The 19,236-nt window shown below is 33.1% G+C and overlaps 1 protein-coding gene across 1 annotated transcript in view; it reads right to left on the reverse strand.

The window, feature by feature from the left end:
* Positions 1-19,236, reverse strand: part of DNAH7 (dynein axonemal heavy chain 7) — a 116,694-nt gene that overhangs the window by 52,804 nt on the left and 44,654 nt on the right. Inside the window, exons 25-37 of the mRNA XM_074872743.1 lie at positions 18,790-18,892; positions 18,560-18,687; positions 17,195-17,407; positions 16,018-16,116; positions 12,482-12,730; positions 10,336-10,485; positions 9,078-9,260; positions 8,078-8,254; positions 7,647-7,778; positions 6,796-7,020; positions 5,177-5,374; positions 2,335-2,490; positions 541-709 (exon numbers count right to left, since the gene is read on the reverse strand). Coding sequence (XP_074728844.1) covers positions 541-709; positions 2,335-2,490; positions 5,177-5,374; positions 6,796-7,020; positions 7,647-7,778; positions 8,078-8,254; positions 9,078-9,260; positions 10,336-10,485; positions 12,482-12,730; positions 16,018-16,116; positions 17,195-17,407; positions 18,560-18,687; positions 18,790-18,892 — 2,182 coding nt within the window. The remainder of the gene's footprint in view (positions 1-540; positions 710-2,334; positions 2,491-5,176; positions 5,375-6,795; positions 7,021-7,646; positions 7,779-8,077; positions 8,255-9,077; positions 9,261-10,335; positions 10,486-12,481; positions 12,731-16,017; positions 16,117-17,194; positions 17,408-18,559; positions 18,688-18,789; positions 18,893-19,236) is intronic.

Consider the following 19,236-nt stretch of genomic DNA (forward strand, 5'->3'; position numbering starts at 1 on the left):
AGTGAAGGAAATAGATTGTATAGATTCTTTAAAAGCAAACACAACAGCATCAAAGAAACAGTGACTCCTCATTTTAACTGATAAAATATGCCAGACAGATTTTTTAACTAAATAGCTCATATAGTCAACGTGTATGCAGGCTACCAGAAACATATCATCATCATCTTTTTTTTGTCAAATAAAGTAAGGTTTATCTGCTTAAGAGCATCACTTAGTGCTATTTAGAAAAGTTCTAAAGAAGAATAAAATTGACTGAAGGCCAATGGAAGATCTCATTAGACCAAAGGGATTTCATAAATAATTTGTAGGTACATTCTTGTCTTCATGAAAAGCAATATTTCTTCCTGGCAGGCTTGTGTAGTCTCTCTGCTGCTTCTCAACCACTGTACTATGACTGCTGTTCATGTTTCCTACAAGGAAAGGGTTCCTTGAGTCCTATCCCTAGCCATAAAGACCCAAATTGTAGAACTATGCATCAATAAGCATTCAGCCTTTGGAAACCAAAGAAACAGGAAAAAGCATATAAGACACATCTCTTACCTGGTGGTCCCATTGCACACACAATCTGAACATCTACAAGTTTAATCATTGAGCAGTCTTTAAGGTCATACCAATTCCAGTGATCTAACCACTGCCGTAGTAATTCAACAGGTGGTTGAGCACCATAGACCTCTCGTGCTGGCATATTAACATCATCTACAAATACAACCTGAAAAGAAAAACATAAAGGATTATGCATTTGTTTATTTTACTGAATATATGCCACCATTTCACTTGATTCTGGAAACACTGTGCATCAACTCACTCCCATTAAAATTAATGGGAGTAATACACATCAATACATGTTTTTGAAAAGCAGCCCTAAGCTCTTAATGGACATGTTGCTCAGTTAAATAAAAATCAGACTTAAGAAGTAACTGTGTCAGTCTAAAGCCATTACAAAATAAAAATGGTAAACTAATACTTGCTATTTAAACTTTACTGTGCTACTTACATGGCTTTTCTTGGAAAAAAGATGGAGTCAAGAAGACCCACAGAAATCTCAAACTTCAGTGAGACTATGGTTCTGTTTTTAAATCTATTAAACATTATATCTTTCTTGGCACTGCTGTTCCTAAAGTATAGGCCACTGCTGATGAGGAAATATCTTCACACAACTAACCTAATGCAACTGCTAGGCAAGTTCTAGAGACACATTTATGCATTCTATCCCCCTTTCTTCTCATTCTCTAACTGATACAGAGTAGAAATTTGGTAAAAAGAAAACAGGCTAAATCATGGGCCTTGTATCCTATTTAGCACTGCAATTTGGGCAACATTCTGAAATGGTTTGAAGTGTTCTTGACTAATACAGATCAAGACAAAATTAATCCCTTCGAAGTATCTTTACATTTTTAAGACTGGGCTAAAATACATCCTAAAAGAATAGATTGGAGGGGGAGGCAGGGGAAGACCTTAAAACACTTTAAATGGTGCTTCCTTAAGGAACTTCTAACATTAACACACCTTACTCTTGATAACATTTATTAAATAATACTTAGGAAATACTGAAAATGAGAAAAAAATGAGGATGTAAATACAAAAACTCTATAGGCATCATAAAAGTGTCAGTATTAAATCATACACAGCTATCATTGCATTTTAAACATAATAATTTTTAAATTTTCTTTAAAAGCTAAATTTTTCCTTAATCTGGGTTAAAAAAAAAAAAAATAGAAACTCCTTAGATTTCAATTTTCAGTCTCATTGAAACTCTTCTAGACAGAGGAGAAAAGGATTTGCTTACTGCAGGAAAAAAAAAAAAAAAAAGAGATCTACTCTAATATCCTTCTTGAGCTTCTGAGTACTCAGAGTTCCACTGATCTTGAAAGGTTTGGCAGGTATCAGTAATAACATCATAAAAGATTCAAATCTCCTTAAAGTCTTCCAAAATCATTGAACTATCCAGGCTGTAAGGAAACCTGGAGTTCACCTAGTCCAACCTCACGCTCAGTGCTGATTTCTCAATTATTTCATACCAGCAACAAGCTTACCCATACAGAACTCTTATCTCAAGGATAATATCACAAAATATGGAGCGGGGGAGTATGACTGTTATTCATCTCATATCATATATCATATTTTATTCTGTTGATTAAAACAGGATGCATGTTACTGGGAGAAGGAAGAAGAAGAGAAACACAAGGAACTAAATTAGAAGAATTAGAACTCTGACAGTTTATTTCAAGTTGAGCATCCTTTCCTGATATCACCTGTGATCAGTTGAGAAAATAGTGCATTTACATATTTGTTTGCATTTAAACACTTATTTACATACAGAAAGATATCAGTTACCATTCTTTTCCCAAGAGGAGGACCAAAAATTCCTCTTCTCCTTTTGTCCAGCTTGGACATTATAATATTCTGAGTCTGAGCTGCTGTAGTTTGTGCTGAAAAGTTAATGAGCAGTGTCTTGTAGACTTCTTTATTCAAATTATTTAAAAGAAAATTCTGGAAGGATTGTGAAGAGGGGGAAGTTAAACTACACACATAGATAAATTCTATAGCACTTTAGCAAATAGCAATCAAACAGACATTTTTGTACCATTTTTATTTCATTTAAAATGATAAAGTAGTAATTTATCTCTAAGAGAACTCTAATAATATTTCATCGGATGAACCAATATTTTTTAATAATTCGAAACATAATAAACTTTACATGTCAGAAAAAATTTCTACCTCCAATAGAGTAATTTTCAAATTTTCTCAAAAAAAAAAAAAATCTACCTAGTGCATTATATTATTTCAGTACGTTAATATTTCGCACACACTTCATAGTACTATTTAGATTTGATACATATTGTCTTTACTAATCCACACCCAAATTTGCAAAAGTATCCAGAGGTCCAAATATTTATGCCTAGTTTTGTAGAGTTTCCAGGACTACTTCCTTTGAAGGGCATAGCAAGACTATCTAAAGATAAACTTTACCATCAAGATTGGCAGTATTTTATAATGCTAACTACCTTCCAAAGTCCATTACGTTAGCTGCAATTTAACCTCTGGGGGAAATCTGGATCAAAGTCAGCATTTCAAGTAAGACTGAATGGGACTCATTTCTTAACTGCATGTGAGTAAAACCACAGGGGAAGACACACTTCCATCCTTCCAGCAGTTGCTACAGAGCATTACTGCATATAAAATAATGTCTCTAATGATTAGTCTAATCTCTGTCAACAGCCTCCTGAACTGAGACCTTCCAAGACTGTATAGCTTTTTCAGCAGAAAGAATGTTTAATCTCTATCCTAGAAGGAAAAATCTGAGCTACTGCACAAAAATATAACAATGACACCTTAAGGAAACTATAGAGCAATGTAACTCAATGGCCATATTTCTTTTATTCTTTTGATTAGTTCTGTACTCCCGAGAAATATCACATTCTTAACTATCACCCCAGAAATGAACTGGGCAGTAGAAACTAGTCATATTCTTCACTATAAATGAATGTTTTACTTATGCTTTATTATATTTCTGACATCAATATTCCAGGAAGTCTTTTATGAACAGATGTCCTTCCAGTCTTAATATTTATTTTCTTCAAAATTATTTCAGAAAAGTAAATTAAAAACAAAACTAGGTTAAATAATCCTTAGTCAGTAATTTCACAGTCAATTTTTATCACACAAAGGAAGAAAAGATAACAGATTCAAGACCATGAAGCCAAATTTATTTATCTGCTTACATAACCTTCAAGTTTTGCTCCCTCTGCAAAACAATTGAGTGTACACAGGCTTCATGCTGATTGCACCAGAGCAATCAACAGAAGCAAAATTCTCTACAAAAAGACATACTGGAGGGAAAAAAAACAAATAAAATCAATTATGTGCTGCTCAGAGGAATGACTTCTTCCTTCTCTTTATGATTTACTTTAAGAATCTCATTAGCTAAAAATACAATAATGGCTTTGCGAGATCTCCAATTGCATATCCCTTTTTTTACCTCAAAAGTATACTGCCCCACGGATCTAGATGAAACACAGTGAAAAATGTCAAATTTGGAAATTTCTGTAAGTGAACCTCACAACATGAACACTCTATTGGCACAGTTCCATTGCCTGTCAGGCTTTAATAGTCTCCCAGAAAGATTGATGGTATCCGGATTTAACCCATAGTATCTGTCAGATGTCTGAAGAATTAAAATGTATGTCTGAAGGATTAAAGTGTAAAATTTTAAATCTAGACCATTAGAATAATTTTCTCTATTACCCATATTGTTATTTTAATAGCCACATGACAAAATTCAAATTAACAGAGTATCACTTGGCGACTCAAGATGAAAAAAGGAAATACTCTATCCCAAAATAACAATGACTCAATTCTTTCAAAAAGATAGTAAAATCTGCTTTCAATTATACAGTCTGACTTATCCCTTTAGACAGAAAAAGTAATATTTGTAGACATGGAAAAACTAAAAAAGCATTTATCTTGATTTCTTACTCTAATACCTGAAGTTACAATGCCTTTTACAAGACTGTTATTCCCTTTGATTAGAACTTCACAAGCTCTGAGAAATATATTGCATTTGGCTGTACTAAGTCATTACTTACATTAAATGTTTTTATTACTTACTATAATGTGTTTTGATTATCATTAGGCACACTCAGAACTAAGTATATCTTGCTTCTTTCAATATAAAAATGCACACTGGTAACTTAAAAACCAGCTGTCAATGATTTGTTTTCTCTTCAGTTCTCAGTGCTCAATCTTATTTATTAAACAGAATTCAAATTATATTAAAGACAAAATTAATCATTTTCTTACAAGCTTTTCTATGGTACGCACCAGTATAAAGATACGGAAAGGTAATGGGCAAAATATTATCCACAAACACAATGTAAAGTAAATCAATACAGGAACCAAACTGAATACTCCTGTTTGGGTTCTATTAGCAGCTTATTCCAGTGGGTACCTGGGTGCTTCTTAGGAATTTAGTCCAGAAGTGCAGAGAAGAAAAAAAAACAAAACAAAAACCCAAAACCACCACCTTTTGCTATGCACTGCATTTTTAGTTGCCCATAATTTCATTTCATAATATCCAATTCATGTCTCATTTTCCTTCTAAAAGAAATGCTATCAAATTATTAATCATCTTAACCCTTTTATAACTATGTCTAACATCAGTATTAAAAGTACTTACAGTAATATAGGTACTTTTTCCAGTTCCTGTTGGCCCCACAAACAGAGAAGGTTTTTGATGCGCTGTCAACAATTCCATCAATGCCATGTATCGAACAGTATCCAGAGTTGGCACAATTATTTCATTAAACATCATATATTGAGGTATAGGAGGAGTTGATTTGAGTGTTTCCACCCAGGGTTCCCAAATTCCTGCTCCCTATTTTAATTTATATGAAAGTTATATATTTATAATAAACAGGAAAAAAGCATAGAGCCAATGGAAATAGCAAAATCAAAGTTCTCTGAATTAACAGATGAGATTATCAATCAATTTTTAAAAAGATTACAAAATAATTTCATTGGTTTCTTTCATAATGCAGTGCTTTCAGTTTGAGAGTACTTAAAAAGAAACATAACATCTGTGCGTGAAGCATGCAACTACTGAAAGACAAGGACTTTATCTTACCTTTTACATCTGTACACATTTTATATATATAAAATGGAAAAATATATATTTTTATATATGCATCACATATAGTGTGTATATATATGTAATAAAATAGAAAATTACTGTATAAATTTAATCACTAAAACTAAAAAGGCATCATCAGCCTTTCCACAGACTGTCATTCATAATAAATACCTCTAAATTATGGAATTTGAGGGCAGATTAATTTTAGTGCTGAAGCTCCACAGCAAAGCTTTCTCATCAGCCTACTAGAGGAGTCTTAAAAGATGTCAAAACTCTCCAGCAGTAAATTAATATAAGGAGATTTTTTTTTCATTGTAAATAACCCTGAAACAACTGTATGTTCTATGCTATCCCAAAAAATTTCTATCTTGAGATAAAAGTCATATTAAATTCCTAGAGATTGCTCTTTCCTTAAGTCTTCTTAGAGGGGGCATATTCCCACCTTTGTAAAGAAAAAAACCTTTACTGGAAGAGAATGTTTTTATAGATTATGATCAGAAGACATAAAGCCTTTACTGATGATTGAAATCTCAGCCACCTTCCTTGGCAAGACGCAGGAATCATGCATGATCTGAAATCTAGACAAAAGTAATTATTATTGTACTGCAACAGGACTTCACAGGAATGACAAACTCAAAAAAAAAGGTACATTTATTTTATCTTGGAGTCTCTGGAGCACACTAGATACAGTGCGTGAAGTTTTCTTCTCCACTGAGAGAGATGCATCATGGATTCACATCTTAATCCCAGGAAAAAGGGGCAGAGAAGAGGCAGAGAAGTAGCCTACTACAGTAATGAAAGAGTTATGGTTGAAAGTATATCAAGTGCTTCCTCCACCTAAGAAAAGGGCTCAAACCCAAAATAAAATAATCTTGCAAGAAATCAAGAATAAAAAGATAACAGAAAAAAATAGCTGGTTGAGATTTGCTGCAAACTTGTTCTGCCACAACAGGCAATTACTCTGGTAGCCAAAAAGACAGGCTTTGGTACTGCAAGTCCCAGCCAGAACACTAGACCATCACTAGCTGCAAGGATGGATGTCTGGCCTACTCAGTGATAAAAGCAGTAGGCAGCAGAAACAAATTTACAATAACAATACGCACCTTGTGGCATTCATAAAAGATTACTTCAGAATGGAAGTCCACATCTTATTTTACAATCCTCACCTTTTTGACAAATCGATAATCATAAATTGTTCCTTCTGTTGGAAATGGGACTGTGAAAGCTTTTGAAGGCTGTTGATCAATACTGCTCAACAATTTGTATTGTTCTCTTGTCCCTTCAGTAATTGGTCCATTAAGCATTTCTCGCACAACTTTGTCAAATTTCAGTCGATCATCTTCCTTACAGCTAGCTCCTACAGACCATATCAGTGAAAACAAAAAAATACCCTAGAATTGGAAAAAAAAAAAAAGTAACTTCAGTACCTGCATATTACAAAGTTCTTATTCATTTAAATCAAAGAAAGCTTTGCCACAAATCACAGTAGAATTATACTGGACTAACTTGATTTTATGTATACAGTATGGAACCATGCTGCTGGTAAAACAGAACACCATTATGTTAACTATCAGCATCTGATCACCTTTGTTGTGCAGCAAAAGCCTGACCTGTTCAGCACAAAGCCGTTATTTTGAGAAAGTTCAAGCACAGACAATTTAGATTATCTTTCTGTTATTCAAAGGCCTATCTCGTATAGTGATGGCTATGTCTGTTAACAGGGTTTTCCTTCAATTGTAATCCTTAGAAAGCATTGATCTAACTAGTAATAAACTGAGATATCAGAAACTGGAGAATCATATACAATTTTGGCTGGTTTGTATAAAATTCATTAAATTTATAGTCAAGACATCAAACACCTCAAGCTCAATTATAAAGAAGGTAGTAGTATTTTCCTCAATGGACATTTCAACTTATGTATTGTAATTATGAAATATAGGTTTTATTGCTTGTGAAGTCCATTTCACTAAAACCTGGTTTGGAATTCCCTGCTCTGCATGTTAAACAAACTGCTTACCTCAAGCCAAGAGAAAATGTCATGGTCATTCATAGCTTTAACTTTGGCTTCATCAGCAAATTCATCCATCATGCAGTCCATCAGATTCATTAGTGATTGAATTAAGTTTGTATCTGAAGTAGGACACAGTTCCTGAAAAGAAAGAAGAAATACTTTCAGTTGCGGGTGTGTTTTACTCACTGAAAAGAGACTGCTAGATAGTAGCAATTTTTTCTTCACTGTGAAGATAAAGATATGTAGGATAAATGTGTCTAAAATACCTTCAGAAGCAAATTAATACACAGAAACCTTGCACACAGCCTTCATCTTAACAGCTGTTTTTAAAAATTTATAAATATAAATTAATATGGTCCAAATAAAATTATTTGTTCCTTTGGCATTTGGAAGTAATTCATACACTCTTAGTTTCTCAGAAAAGTTCTTTATCCTACCTTTGTGTGTTTCCTAATAAACTCAAGACAGAGTGAAACCATTCTGTCAAACAGGCCTATTATAAATTCTTTATGCACAGAATTGATTCCTGAATGCACTGTATGTAGCCAAGACATCATTAATGGTCTCCAGCCTAACATATGGGGCTCCATGTAGACCATACCACACCTTGAAACCTAAAATAAAGAAACAAACAGGTGCATGTTATCTTATGCGATCTCCAAAGTTTGTTTCCTATCTACAAGAACTTAAAATAACACTCAGTGTTATAACATACAGCTTCTGGGATTATTAGAAGCTGGTATAAAATGTACAGTGGGGTTCTGTGAGCCCTGAGACAGACAAGTTTCAAGCCTAGCTTTATTTCTTCAGGCAACAGGAAACCTAATGTCAAAGACAAATTTTGCTCTTAAACAGAATTAGTTCCCAACATTAAGGTCACATAAGATAATAAACTGACTACTAGAGTGCTTAACACTTAATTTTAAATTAAGTTTTATATAATTTTTAAGTAAAAATTCCTTACCAGTATGACTATGCATATATTTTGTTTATTTATATTATTATCTGAATCTCTATTCATATTCAAGAGAAAATTTTTGCATTCCACAAAGTGCCATCAGAAAAAATAGGTGTGATATAGACATGAGGCAGAAATGCAGTGATTGTTGGTTTTATCAAAATTTGTCTGGGAGATTAAAGATTTGCACATGAATGGTTTTATTTTTCTTGTCAGGCACTTGCAAGGCTCAGAATGAACAGTTACAGTGTATTCTGTATATGTAATGTACATTACATATGTAAATATGTAATTTTTCACATCATATTGTAAGATTATGAAAAATTTAAACAAGAAAACTAAGCAACAATGTTCTTTATTTTAGACATATATCAAAGAAATACAAACTTAAAATTACTATTCTCAGTTGAGTATATTTCTAAAAAATAGAATACATTTCACAGACATTTGTGATCAGTCTTTCAAAGACAGGTACTTACAGTAGCAGGAGAAGCAACTTCTAAATCCATTGGTTCAAAAATAAGGCTCATTTGCTGTGACATTTTGATGATCTCTCCACTCATAAGGCACAACTTCTTATTATCGTCAAGCACAGTATTCATATTCTCAATCCATACTGCATCCACTGGTCCATCAAAAACCAGCCATTTTCTATCCGGAGTCTGGTTTTCAGAAAATATTTTTAATCAAATATTCTCAATTTATTTTATTACATTTACTGTAAAATAAATATTTTAGGTCTAAAGTTATTTTTCCACAAAAAAATAATTGAAAATACTTGGAGTACGGAGTTGTATTCACAAGCAGTTTCTGAAATCACAATCTATATTCACAATTTAGTTTTATGACTTTAAAGCATATACTGTAGTTAACTACGAAAGGTTAATATCTTTGGTTTCTTTCAGTTATACTTGCAGTGCAGTACATTGCTTCTGTCAAACTGCAACATATTCAAATACTTTGACTTATGACACAGTGAGATTGTTAATACAAGTTACTACTCATTGGTAGTACTTACTGCACTCTTGTCATGGAAGTCAATAGGACTAATTTAATGAATATGTTAATATCTAAATGTAATATGTCTGAGTTTTTACAATATAAGCAAATAATCATAGGTATTCATATTTCTCACAGGAAAATACAAAGCAGTTGTGCAGTTCTGCAAATGTTATTAGAGGTGGTGAATGCACTGATCAACTTCAATATACTACTAGTTTATTTAAGTTTATGGGGGCAAAGAGTCTGATACTGCAATCACTAGCAAAAAGTAAAGTATCTGACAGGGAGATACATATTTTATTATACTCAGTGAAAATATTTCAATGGACTTTAATGGAAGGTCAGCCATAAGCCACACTCAGACAGCAGTTTCTTCCAAAATAAATGTCAAAATACCCATATATATATAAAAAACAGCACAGATTTGGGCCATAATCAGACAAAATAAGGAATGACAATATGGTAGAAAGATTATTAATTTATTGATAACATATGCAAACAAACAAAAAACCCCTTTATCTTCACATAAGGACTTCTGAAACACAGATCTTCACCATCATCCAAAAAGTACTTTGCATGGAGCATACTACAAACAAGACAAACTGCAGTCTCTGCATTCAGATAATAAAGCATACAAATCCTAGAATGGTTATGCAAACAACATTGAATTAAAATCTAAAATGTATAAATTGAAAAGTCATTTCCCAAAATGCTCTAAGCCTGTTAAGCACGTACTGGGGAAGAAGCAAATTCTCTGAAGCTCACTGCTAGGATGCCATCTGACCATTCATGTGACACTGGATCAAACTGTCCATATAGTTGACCCATTGTTATGGATTTGGGATTTAAAACAGTGATCTGAACTTTGTTTTCTTCCATCAGCCCCTGAGGACACAAAAGTAATAAAATGTTAACACCAAACATGCAATTTATTATGTCATTTGTTTTATTTTGAATTTTAGTTATATATTATTAAATCTTCATAAAAATTTCATCAGTTTACAGCAGGAAAGACATCACACATATTACATTTGAAAGGTGGTTTACAAGTGTCTAAAGACAATTATCTAAACTTTATCACATGTAGTTGTAAGTCTAATTTTAATACTGTACAGTGACTTGATAAATGAAAATGGAATTCTTTTTTTTTTAATGTTAGTGAACCGGACATGAGGCAGTCAACCAAGAGACCCAAGTTCTATTCTTATGCTTACAGGGATTACAACAGGCCAAGCCCTTTTGTCTCTCTATCCCATTTTTCCCATGTTTAAGGAATAAATATGACTGCCTTGGTAAATTTCTGAGATCTCAGAATCACAGAATTATCAAGGTTGAAAAGACCTTGTAGATCATCCAGTCCATTAACCTAACACTGACAGTTCCCCACTCACCATATCCCTCAGCGCTAAGTCAACCCGACTCTTAAACACCTCCAGGGATGGGGACTCCACCACCTCCCTGGGCAGCCCATTCCAACGCCTAACAACCCGTTCTGTAAAGAAATGCTTCCTAATATCCAGTCTAAACCTTCCCTGGCGCAACTTGAGGCCATTCCCTCTTGTCCTATCGCTTGTTACTTGGTTAAAGAGACTCATTCCCAGTTCTCTGCAACCTCCTTTCAGGTAGTTGTTTTATTGGAGTGGCAGGAAGGAACAGAATTTCTCCCACATACCTAAAGCAGAGGCTTCACAATTTAATGTATAATATAGGAAGCAACTAAGTAACAGCTTTTAATAAATGGTCACAAGAACGGAGTTCTGTTTGATAACAATACCAGTGTGAAAGCCTAGCTAGTCTAGTCTTGCTGATATCTGCAGAAAAATACAAGGTGTCTGCCTGAAGATCACCGTTAAGAAAATGAAACTATCTTGCTAAGGTTGTTTGCATGCTTCCAGTCAGCCAACCCGAAGAAATTCAGTGCCCTGAAGATCCCTTATGCTTCATGGTTATTACTATTTTTCTCTGGGGGTGCCTGGAGTTCAGTGAGTGGGCCAGTCATCTCTCAAGTCTAAAATCCTAAATGCTTCATTTCAGAAACAGCTACAAAAGTGCCTTGTACTAGGTTTACATTCCATCCTAGCAGCTCAGACTAGACTAAATCCAGAGGTCCTTAGAGCACAGAATACTAAAGACAGTAACTATGATTAGACTATTCTGCAAAAGCTTCCACAGCTGAAGTGGCAGGATTCCAGAGATCCTATATGGAACATAAATATTTTGATGGCTTGAATTTGAGCCAGATTTGCTACAGCTATACTACTGGACCACTTAAATGTTTCACAAATAACAATTATTACCCACTTCTATGTCAGGTGAGAAGATATTTAGCAGAACAGATCTTGGATTTAAGATCCAAAATTTGTCTGAAAAATTAATACACTCTGGTTTCAAAAATAATCAAAATTTGAGACTATTTAGTTTCTGGGTTTACATGGGTCTATTATATTCTTATCAGAAAATATTAAAAGCTTTGTATAAGTTTATTAAGCAGATCCATTGTTTGGACTAGTTCTAAACTGAATAATCTCTGTTAATGGAGAGTTCAGCAGCTCTCGTGAATAAGTTGGAAATCTGATATAAAGCTTTCACAAGGAACAGTTTATTGTAAAATTTCAAGTAGCTAATGCTTGCCCAATCCAATGAAAGAATTTAGATAAAACATCACATGTAGGAACACATGAAATGTATATATTTAAAACTGGGTCATCCTATCTTATGTAAGTTTGCAAGCACAGCTTCTCAATAAAACTCTTTAGCTTTTCCTTATACTTTTACGTTCCTTAAAAAAAAAGTCTGTATTCAGTATAAATACTAAAATATGTTTATAGAATTTGTTTGAAAATAGTTTTCACCAGAAGTATTTATAAAAATGTTTAGATACCTTCTCACATATGTCTCCCAGTGCTCCTGCCAGAACTCGATATGCACATGTTTTTCCCCCAAAAGGCTCTCCAACTATCATAAAGCCATGACGCACAACCATCATCTCATATATCTGCAAGATCTTCATAGTAAATACATCAGTCATTTGCAAATTCATAGCATCGCAGTTTGTTTTGATGGCTTCCAATAGGTCATTGTAGTCCGGTTTTGGTAGCTTCACACCAGGAAACAAATCAGAAGTAATACCCTATCCAAACAATTAAAAGAAAGTACACTTATTTTCACAGTAATTTTGTTTGAAACTCATGTAATCAACCCTTTGTTGATGCTTGGCAGAGCAATACCTATTTTTGATTAAAATAAAATAGTTATGAATGTCACATGTCACCCTTGTCTGAGCCAAAATTCTTTGTAATTTATTATTGACATTTATTTCATGTATCTTTTTCATGTTTACTTGGGAACATAGGGAACTGATTAACTATCTAAGCATATTCTTTCCTGATAAACATTAGCTTTTATTAAACTAGTTTATAAAACCTGCAGTTAGAAAGTGGAGAGTTTCCCTTTTTTCCCCTCAATAACTGAAAAATAATTAACTGAAATCTAAATTTAAAAGCAAAGATCCTGCAGTTTTGCTTAAAACAAAACACGATAGATACAGAATAAACTGAAGACATAACAAATGAGAAAAAGAATCTCTAGGCTATCATTTCAATCTGACAGACCTCAAGTATCAACTTGGAAAGCAAAGATTACTGAGAAAACATTAAAAATAAAACATATTCTTTAGAAATTACAGTGACAGGAATTATTGGTGAACTTAGAATTGGATTATTTTGACATTTTTCCTGTTACTATGTATGCTGGTTTCGTTCTACTGTGTGCCTTGGTTTTTTTAGCACTATTAGTTTCTACTGTTAACATGTTAATGAGCATACCACATCCTGACCTTAAAGTGTTTGTTTTATTAAAGTGTATTCAAATATATGTTTAACATTCTGTGCTACCAGGGGCATGTTTTACAATTGACTATGACAGAAGCGGGGCTTTTCTGATGAAAATAATCATACTTCCCAAGTGAAATATCAAGCTGCATTCAAGGTGAGCAGCTCTTCTTGTCTGAAACACATGATGTAAAATTTCCATTGGTCATTCATCTCCTGCACATTTTCTCCACAGTTAAAGATTTAAACACTTGTCTTTCTCTGCCTACTAGATTTTATAACTTAGATAATAAGAGAAAAAAAAAATCTATTCATCATTTCCTTCTTACAAAATGGATGACATAAATATGGGGAAATGGAGGAATATCACATTAAAAGAAACCATTTAGTATCACAACAGAAGTTGTACTTCTGGGCAAAAACATCTTCTCCACAACAGAGCAGGCTCAATATTATAAATGAACCCATTAATAGGACCCAAAGACTTTATGATAGGCCTAATGCAATATACTACAGGAGAGTATTAAAAGAAAGATTCAAAAATGGATGGACCATAAATAATTCAAAATTAAGTGAAGCAGAGTTTTGAGCGAAACAAGACAGAGAGCACATATCATTTGGATGCTCCTACATAAACATGGAAGAGTTACTCTGCATCTCAAGCCAGATGTACCTGACTACACTGGAGACGTGCACAACAAACACAAAACCAGCAAAATGAAAATGAATGAGGGAGGACATGGGTGTTTCCCACTTCTCTCAAGTGAGATATATAAATAGAGGGAAGAAATTAACATTTCTTATAATAAAAATGGAAATAATTGTTAAAAGCATATTTAAATTTTTAAATTCCATTACTATGGCTGAATTTAAATCTTTTTATAATTCTTTCTGTATCTGAAAAGAATTTTATACAAATCTCCTTTATTCCAGAACTAACAGAATTAGGCTATTACAATTCCCACATACTCTAGGCCTAAGTTATTGTTGACCCTTAAATCTGTCCCCCAATGGATAACTCATTACAGTGACATTGTGGCATCATGCTCATTTGTCAGTGTTTTTCCTTGTAACTGACATAATTACTTTAATTCTGTTTATTAGCCTTACATTCCTTAGCCTTCTTTTGCTGTTTACAAGTGAATAATGTGGTACTTCCTAGTTTCAACATATAAATTTTTTCCTATTTTTGGGATATGCCAACAAGTAAAATATTAGTATGTACAATGTTATTTCATCTCTAAATCAACATACATTTGTTATTCTATTAAAGTAAAAAACATACAGTATTACTTCATAGAGTTAAGCCCTGTACATTAAATTCTTAACATTGCTATTCTTATTCTTGAAGTCTGAAACTTAGAGAAACAACTAGTGAAGATGCTTCAGTTTTCCCAGACAACTTCTCTAAATTTATCCTATTTCCAAACTTATGAAAATATGAAATCTCCCTTCAAGCTCATGACTTGTTTTCAGGAACAAGTGTGTAATTTAGGCAGAATTTTAATTAGATTAGAGTAACAGTGTCCAGAGACATATGTTCAGATTCTAATTCATCACATTTTCCTGTAACTTTAGGCAAGGTAATTACGTTTTCTGTGCTTCAGATTTCTAAGCTTTTTCTTACAATTCCTGAAGGAAAGATCTTCCATATTTCATTCCCTCATGGACGTTTTCTTATAGAAATTACCTCATTTTATTCCATTATAAAATTACACAAAAATAAGTATTATGCACTAAAAATATAATTGCAACTAATATGACTGCTAAAATATTACTATTCAGAATAACTCATGAGAGCTTTTGATGTTGTGAGTGTATAATTGCACACAAATTCCCATGGATGTATACGAAGAAACCATTTTTTTTTCCAAATAAGATCTTTCCACTAATGTTTAAAAAGGTACACATGAAGGACAATGCTTTCTTCTTCTAACAGGACACAGAAAGATCACAGCTACCAAGGCAGATTGCAAACTTCTCCTAATGAAATTCACAGCTCACATTTGTGTTGGGCATGTCTGGTTCTATCAGAGGTATGTTAAAAACGCCTATCCTGCAGTAACAGATTAGAAATCCAATCCAAATGGCACATATTAGGACACAGAGTGACTGTGTTAGTGCATCCTGTAAATCAGGGGAGCAAGTTACAGATCATTTTCTCCACCTCAGTTCCATACTGAGATCAACTCAGGACAAGAATGAATGTGGGCCACTTAGTCTGTTTACTGTTTTGGATGTTTTAAATGAAAATCCAAACTTTCTCTTATAAAGAGGAGACTATTAGTACCTACCTATTTCATAAGAATAAGGTACTCTGAAATCTTGGATATCCAATATATAAAAATAGTATGTTACCATTTCAAACAGTAGATTTGGCAGAAACTTTCATTGGTCTAAACTATCAAAAAACAAATGCTCACTATATTTGCTAGGAAGAAACAGTTAAGACTAAGTTTCAAAATAATTACAGGCTAGATTTAAAAAGTCTTTGGTCGATCTCTCTGATAAACCAGTTACATAATATTTTTATCAACCAGTATTTTTAGTAAGCTCTCTACATTACTAAAAATCTTATGTTTTCTACCTCAAAAAGTGGTAAATCATGAGACAAGAATTTAGGCAGGTTGACATCTGTAATGGATCTAAGGAGCAAAATTTCTTCATCTTCCAATGGATATTTCAGCTAAAAAATATAAAAAACAGTGTTAGTTAATTTTTATAGTTTAAAAAAAACACAGATGTTAAACTTGCCTGTTATACTAAACATTTCCAGTTATGCATCTATGTATGTATTTTGGCAGGTTCAGGTCCACTGATAACAACATATTTCTGGATGTATATTTATATATTCATATCAAGGTGCTTGCAGTAGGTTTGTATAGTGAGGTCAATTTCACTTTAGTTTATGCCCAGTGATGGGTGTTACTATAAATCTGATATGGCATTTTTTCCTAAATAATTGGGTTTTGACTTTCTAAGATGTATTCCTTTTCTTCCTTAGAAGGATACTTTTCCCTACTTTAACATAAAACTTCTGCCTTCAAAGTGGAAATTCTAAAAGCTTGCATATAGATCTCTTTCCCAGGTTATAAAAAAAATAAAAATAAAAAAGTGCCTCTTTTGCCACAATACATATCTTAGTTACTGATCTTGAATTTCGTAGGGGTTTTTGTAATAGTAGGATTATAGGTTGAAAAAAAATTGGAATGGAAAAGAATTATAAATTATACTACTCTGTCTAAATAAAAATAATTGAATTAAAAAACCCAGCAGATTAGTTTCTTAGTAAAACGTATGCATTCATCTACAATGCAAGCCAAAACAGATTACTACATCCTACACCATTTTTCTTCAGGATAAAAGAGTGATCAAAGTCACATGTGGCAGATACTAGCCAGTGTTACTCGAAAGTGTTCACATACTATGGCAAAGGCATCTGAACTTGAGAAGAAAAGCAGAGCAAAGCAGTGGTCAACATGCCAAACAACTCTATAAATTTGCATTTAAGTAGAATTATTGAAAGATAATCAACACACTTAATAGGCACATCAGTCAGTGACAAGTGGTGTGGTGAAAGGACTGGTAGTTTTATCTCGACTTTCCTCAGCTTACACATAATACATAGTTTTCGTTTTTCTAGCTATCACAGGATGAAATTTTAAACAGCTACTTGCTATTATGTAGGATAGTGTATATTCTGTTATGAAAGAGACATGTTACTAAGTCACTGGATGACGAAGAAAACTGAAAAAATCATTTACCTTAAGATTGCCAGCAGCGGTGAGTACTGCCTTCACAGCTCTCATTCCATAATCATAATGGTGCTGAGAAGACAACTGCTCCGAACACAGACGATATGTAGCTACAATTTTTACAGATAGAGGTCGAGCAGTAACAAAACCACAAGAATACAGAACAATCTCTGCAATCATGGCATAATCAGGAACCATCATAGCTACTGTTCTAAAGAGAGCCTATTAGACATATATATGAAAAATCACATCAGAAAAAATTATACCACATTATTATATACAACTTTTTTCCACTATGACATAAAATACTGGGTTTTCATTATTTCATTAATACAGTGGCAGCCAATTAAATTTAAGTATCATGATTACGACTATAATATATTTAATAGCTTTCCATAAATGCTTAGAAATACTTCATTTTCCATTGTGACAATTCATGGTTGTAGGTCTTAATTCAAAATTAACAGCAAAAACACATAAAACACCATAAGCTCTAGAAGGAATAGGGGAGTGCAATACCACTACCACAAATAAACTGATGTTGTCAAGACCTACTAGCATTGTTTACCTTCAGCCTATGCTTCAACTTTACCATTCTACCAAACAAGCACTAGAATACTTTCAGACAGACAAAACTTTTGCTACTTTTCATATTCTACGTGAAAGTTTTTAAAATTATCCTCTTTCATCTATACAAATAGTATTTTTGAATCTTGTATTCATGCCATGTGTTAGTGAGTAAACTTCCCAGATAGTTCTGAGAAATATTTACAAAGACTGTACTTCTCTACATTTTTATTGATTTATTAAGATACTTACTGAGATTTCCTTTTCTTTATGGATACAGGACAAATGTATTTAAAGGGTAAGAAAGGATGTAACACTCTTGTAACAATCACTCAATAAAAAACTTAAACAGAACACAAATCTCTTACATTAAAAACACCACAAGTCCCTTCAGATCAAACTGAAAGAGCAGAACAGCAATTGATAAAAACCCCACATTTTTATTCAATATTAAGATACTGTTCACTACTTACACTATAAAGCATTCCTTTTAATTTTTGAACTTTCAAGTGCTTAGCCAAGAAACACAGGAAGTTGGGGGGTTTTTAACTTTTTTTTTTAATCCTAGCAGTCAGACCTTGAATCAAGCAACCACTTCCTGACATTTTATAATTTAGTTTATTCCTATTTTTCAATCTAATTACCCTTTTTAATGTCTTTCTCTTCTGAGAGATGACTTTTACACTAGTGTAATCAAAAACTGAAGGTAACTGATATTAAAAATTTCCATATATGACAAAAAGTAGTTTCTTTTTTTACTTTCTGTATTAGCTATTAAAAGTAATAAAATGACAAGTGTTATAATACCTTAAGATTATCAGGAAGCTCTGAACGACCAGCATAACCAGGATTCATGGTAATGAAGACAGCACATGTAGGGTTCAGTCTCAGTTCAGTTCCTTCAAATACTATTAAATCAGATCCTGAATTAATGCCTGTGGAGAAATAAAAAACTAATGTCATTGCTGGGCAGGTTTTGTTGCATCTTTATTCTCTGTCATATGTAAGTGAAAGATATGATTAAAAGAACAGGTTACCTCTTTGGATAGTAAAAATCTGCTGAGCAACCACAGAGAGTACTTCCAAATCAATCCTGTTGAATTCATCAAAGCAAGCCCATGCCCCACAAGACAATAAACCCTAGAAGAGACAGATGCATGACTAACTAATAGGTAATGACTTATTTTGGACATGCTGATCAAAAGAATTCTGGAATAAGAAGTTTTAATGTGCAAAAAAAGGACTTCTTTCCATGATCCACTAACTTTGAAACAAAATCACTCTAGACAGACTTTGTTTCAAAAAGAATTACAAAAATTTTAAAACTGTTTGCTTGTAAAAAAAAAAAAACAAACCAAAACAAAAAAACCCAATTAAGACACTAATCCAAAATCCTAATTCTTCTGTCACATGCAAAGTGCCAATCAAATACACACATTTTGCATGTTTAACTTTATAGTCACTATTTTCCAACTGGACAAGGG

Source organism: Strix uralensis, chromosome 6 (genome assembly GCF_047716275.1).
Source record: "Strix uralensis isolate ZFMK-TIS-50842 chromosome 6, bStrUra1, whole genome shotgun sequence".
Taxonomy (NCBI): domain Eukaryota; kingdom Metazoa; phylum Chordata; class Aves; order Strigiformes; family Strigidae; genus Strix; species Strix uralensis.